Raw genomic sequence first — 5,239 nt, forward strand, 5'->3', positions numbered from 1 at the left:
TAGAATTTATAAAGTAATTTATAATTATAATAGATCTAATATGTTAAAAACCAAATGAGAGCAGAGGGAGTCTTACAATTAAATCAGAGATATGGAAGCTATTTAGGTACAACTTCTAGCAGTGTAACTGAGGCATATACTACCAGAATAATTCCTTATCAGAGTTGATTTAATTTTGGAAGCTATGTCCCCATGTTTCTCCAGAATAGTTTTATAAGTAAGTCTCTCTTTACTATTTTTTCTATTAATTCATGTTTTCAAAGATATAGAGCAAAATATATTGAAAAAGTCGTGAGGAATTTATAACATTTCATCGATATAATCATAACTTCTGAAGAACATGGGAGACTCATTATATAGTAATTGAAATGATCACAGAGAAAAGCAGAGATATCTGACGCTCGGTTTAGACAATGCAATGTTGTAGACATAAGCGCATGTTATGTTATACTAGTGATAATATTGAAAATGATATACAGTCACAAAACCTTCTTCTTTGATGGCCATATATTTGACCCAGCTTGGAGATGTTTGTTCTAGGCAACAGCAAAGCACAGAATTCCATGTCCAAAAACAGAATTTCTGTATATCACCAGCACCTAACATGGTGGTTGGCACAAAATAGAGCCTCAAAAAATATCTTGACTAAATGAAGGTCGTCCTTCTTGGACGAAATGCTTTGACTTACTACCTACATTAAGACATGCACTTCATTTTTGTATAGCACTTGGTAATTTTCAAAACATCTTTCTACCTATCTCATTTGATTCTTATGCCAATCCTTTGTATACACACATGCATAAGTGTTCGTATTTTATCCATGAGCAAACTCTGTTGGATCTAAGAATCCATCTTGCAGGATTCTTCTTTTACAATGATGGATACAGGTTGTTCCCTGCCCCCATCCCCTAAGCTGAATCTAATTGTCCCTATGTTATCCCAAGTACATTTTTGTGTCAGATGTACTCCACTGAGTTAACTGAGGTTTTCTGGGTTTTTTTGTTTGTTTGTTTTTGTTTTTTTTTTCTTTTTAACTTCTCAGATGTCTGTCAGGGTTCACCTTGGCATCAGTTTGCCCTGAAACTTAGCTGTGCTGGGATTATTCTCCTTGTCTTGGTTGTTACTGGGTTGAGCCTTTCAGGTAAGTGAGACAACATCATTTGTTGCGTAATACTTACTCTACTTCCATCATGTATCTTAGAGCATCTCAGCATAATTTGGCCACCACAATCTTAGTGAAAGATCAATGAATAAAAAGTCATGAAGCAAAGCTTCTAACCATCAGTCCATATCCACTTTGGATACCAGCGTTTCATATTTGTCTTCCTAATTGCCCTGAGAGTTATCACAGGGTATTATATATGTGGCCCAAGAACTTTTGAAAAAGATCACAATTGTGCCACAAAGATGATAACAAAGAAAAGAAACATTTCCAGTTATTTATGGTTTATTATGTACCTACTAAAATTCCAGATTGCAGCAGACAATCTCTCCCTTGGAACAGGCACAATTAGACTCATTTTGAAGATGATAAAGTTCGGGTGAGACTGTAGGCAATTTAAGAGCTTAAGTAATGCCGTTAGATTGACTTATCTAGTAGACACAGGCAACCTAATGCCTGTGTGAGTCCACTTGTTTTGTTTTTTCTTATTTGTTTCTGTATGCTTCCTGTAGGTGAGACCCTTTTTTTTCTTTTTTTTTACCACATTGCTAATACTTTTATCTTCTGTCCATATTCAAGCTTGTTGAGATTATTTAGTTTCCTGAAGTAACAAATGTAATATGTCCACTCCACCACACATTTCAGCATTTAATACTCTTAACTGTTTTTCGTTATGTACTAGTGATATCCTTACTACAGATATCATCAATAGGAAAATGCAGTGTGGACATCCAACAGAACAGGACTAAAACAACAGGTAATTGTGTGGCTTGAATTTCCTAAGAATAACAATTAATATTTGGTAGATTTCATGTGTTACCTTTGGTACAATTCATCACAATCCATATGTTAAGATATTCTTATCATTCTGCTTTTCTGAATTAGAAAACTGAGGCACAAAAGGATTCAACAACTTGCTGAGGGTCACATAAGCACCAAGTGAGGAGGCTGGGAATTATACATACGTGGTCTGACTTCTGAACCTAAGGTTTTAACCAGCAAAGCATGCTGCCTCATGAGAAGCCTCTGCTAGGATACTCCATTGTTGATAGGAAAATATGTGAAATATTTGATTATCTTAGTGAGCTGTCAAGTTTGGCCTGAAGATAATTGATAGAACTTAAACATAGAACGAATTCTTTACTACTTATTATATTTCCTCACCATGCAGCCACATTAGTCTTGTTCCAGAGTGTGTTAATAAAAAAAGGTGACTGTTGTTGAGTGACTGTAGTGGAGTATGATCTGTGTTCACATTCTCACAGAATGGAAGTTTTAAGAAAACCTGAAAGTCCCTCTGGAAAATTCTATCCAATAGATCACATTAAGTAGGTAAATACCTCATTCAGCAATTAGAAATTTTCTTATACTTTTTTCTCCATGGTATTTCTCATTAATTTAGTGAAAATAATTATTTGCTATGCATTTTGTGCATCATTTAAAATCAGCACTTTTTACATGAGTTTTATATTGTTGCCTGTGTAGTGGAATAGGCACTGGTGATGAATTTAAGGAAACTGAGAAACAGAAATATTTCATCTGACTGGCTGAACTTAAACAAGTTATTCTGTCTCTCACTGTCTTAAAATGTAAGATGTGGCAGTTTAAATTATTCTGATGGTATTTTCCTACTTCAATATTTTATGATTCCATTTATGCTCAAGATAACTGGTCACTAATTCCCAATTCTTGGTACCAGAATGAACAGTAGGTCTTGAAAACCTCAACTTTATAACAAATTCATTTTTCTCACAGTGATAATATAAAACTTTGAACATTTATGATGATACGTGTGTGTGATTGGTTGTAGTGTGTCAGGGATAGGTTAGAAATATAACATTTATTTCTTATTTCCGTTTTTCACTTTAGAAAGACCGGATCTCTTAAACTGCCCAATACATTGGCAGCAAGTCCAAGAGAAATGCTTGCTATTTTCTCACACTGTCAACCCTTGGAATAACAGTCTAGCTGATTGTTCCACCAAAGAATCCAGTTTGCTGCTTATTCAAGATAAGGATGAATTGGTAAATCATTAAAAAAAATACCTTAATAAAACTTAACACTTTCTTTAAACCATACCAATACGTCTGTGCATTAGCCCAGGGGTTTTACGTAATGGAAGTGATGACTTTGACTTCACAATTTGAATGACTAAGTGGATATGTAAAAAAATAATTAAATACAAGGTGATGAATACAATAATAAAAATAAAAACAGAGAGAGAAATATCACAAAGAAGGAATAATTAATGCTGACAAGGAGTTAGGAAAGACTTCAGAGATGAGGTGATGCTTCAACTAGGTGTTAGGGGATCGAACCAAGAATAGATGAGCAGATTTAATATTCTTCTGTTCCATTTATAGACACGCACACAGAACCTGATACACGACAAAGCAATTGCATTTTGGATTGGATTAAATTTTTCGTTATCAGAGAAGAAATGGAAGTGGATAAATGGCTCTTTTTTAAGTTCTAATGAGTGAGTATTAGATGAGCTAATTTTAATATTCAGTTTATATCAGGTTTACACTGCAAAATGGTAACACTGAAGATTGAGTTTGGTAATTTTAATTTGGTTTAAAAACTCTCCAGAGGTTCAGAATACGCTAAGAAGATGGATGATTTCAAAGTTGGTTGGAAAGTTTTCTATATGAAAATATATCAGCTCTTTATAAGAAAATATATATTTATCTGCAATGGAGTTTTAGGGGACAGGAAATAGACTAACTTATTTGGAAGGGGCACATTAAATTAAAAATAGTGATTATCTGGAGACCACTGGCACACAAAATGTCTTACATTGTATTTTTCAAACTGTGGGAAAATATACATTAGTAGGTACTGAGACCAATTTAGTGGGTCACAGCTGGCATTAAAAGAAGCGAAAAAATAGTAAATATCAGAGCGTGGAACCCAGACACCCACGTTGTGACAAAAATTGCAGTATATTTGAACCACTGGTGTGAAAGGCAGAGATACATGAGAGGATGTGATGAAAACCTGTATAAGCCACAAAAGAGCTGTTTGCTGTTTTCTCTTCAGTGTTACGTGCTTTTATCTTGTGTAAGATGGTCAAAATTACCATCAACGTACTATGAGCGTTGATGCAACACAGGCAAATTTCATATTTTAGCAGAATTCGTGGATCATTTTGCAGAAAAAGGTAGGGTATTTTCTTCCCTCACAAGCAAAAATGTGTAGGCCTTCAACCACATTTCTGTAAAGAACTTTTAATGAGTTTTTCAAAAGAGATAATATAAAGAGTTATATTTAATAAGTCTGTAAATGATTTAGTCAAATTGGCAGAATTTACATTTAAAATGTATTTTCCGTCACTCAAAAAACAAGAGGTTAAAATTTAAAACACAGGAGAGTGTTTAAGTTTGTCTAAAGTATACTAATAATTTATTAAGTATGGAAAGTATTAAACACTGAAAGAAATGTTGGCTCAATCGGCAAAGTTTTAACATTATATGACTCACATTCTAAAAAATTGTATAAAGTGTAAGATTTTAAAATAAAGATGATTTAAGAATAAATGTTCTGGACTAGAATAAATGTATGAAAAGCCAAACATACACATTATATTTAAAAACAACAGTCTTGGTTTTTATATTGCTTTCTGGGGGTTATTTTCTATATCTTATTTACAAATAAATGAAAGTATGTTTGCTATTAATTTATTTTTATCTTTTCATACATGGTATTGGTACATTAGCATTTATTAAATATAGTTTGTGTGTGTTTCTTAACAGGGTCATAATGCAAAATGTTTATTTTATTGTGGTTCACAGTAAAAAATAAAATTGGAAAACATTGAAATGTGTACATAAATATGTATAAAGTGGATGGAGTAAATTCAGTTGAACGTCTCATTTTATTCTGAGGAGAAAGATGATGCTTTAAGATAGGAGTGATCAGGTAAACCTGGAAGGTATTATGTTATAGCACCAGTTAGACTCTGTTTTTATCTGCAAGGCAAGGAAAGAAAGGAAAGAATCATAATATTTTTTACAGGATGGTTTTGGGGACTACAGGAGACAATGTACAAGATGTCTCATCAAGGAAGGCCTGGAA

The 5,239-nt window shown here is 33.4% G+C and overlaps 1 protein-coding gene across 1 annotated transcript in view; it reads left to right on the top strand.

Annotated features, from left to right (window-relative positions):
* The window catches only part of KLRB1 (killer cell lectin-like receptor subfamily B, member 1), a 13,322-nt gene extending 9,661 nt beyond the window's left edge, over positions 1 to 3,661 (top strand). The window contains exons 2-5 of the mRNA XM_011953208.1: positions 1,043 to 1,141; positions 1,845 to 1,919; positions 3,032 to 3,186; positions 3,526 to 3,661. Of these exons, the coding sequence (XP_011808598.1) occupies positions 1,043 to 1,141; positions 1,845 to 1,919; positions 3,032 to 3,186; positions 3,526 to 3,645 (449 nt within the window). The 3' untranslated portion in view covers positions 3,646 to 3,661. The remainder of the gene's footprint in view (positions 1 to 1,042; positions 1,142 to 1,844; positions 1,920 to 3,031; positions 3,187 to 3,525) is intronic.
* The last annotated feature ends 1,578 nt before the right edge of the window (positions 3,662 to 5,239 follow it).

Source organism: Colobus angolensis, unplaced genomic scaffold (assembly GCF_000951035.1).
Source record: "Colobus angolensis palliatus isolate OR3802 unplaced genomic scaffold, Cang.pa_1.0 Scaffold11, whole genome shotgun sequence".
Classification (NCBI taxonomy): Eukaryota; Metazoa; Chordata; class Mammalia; order Primates; family Cercopithecidae; genus Colobus; species Colobus angolensis.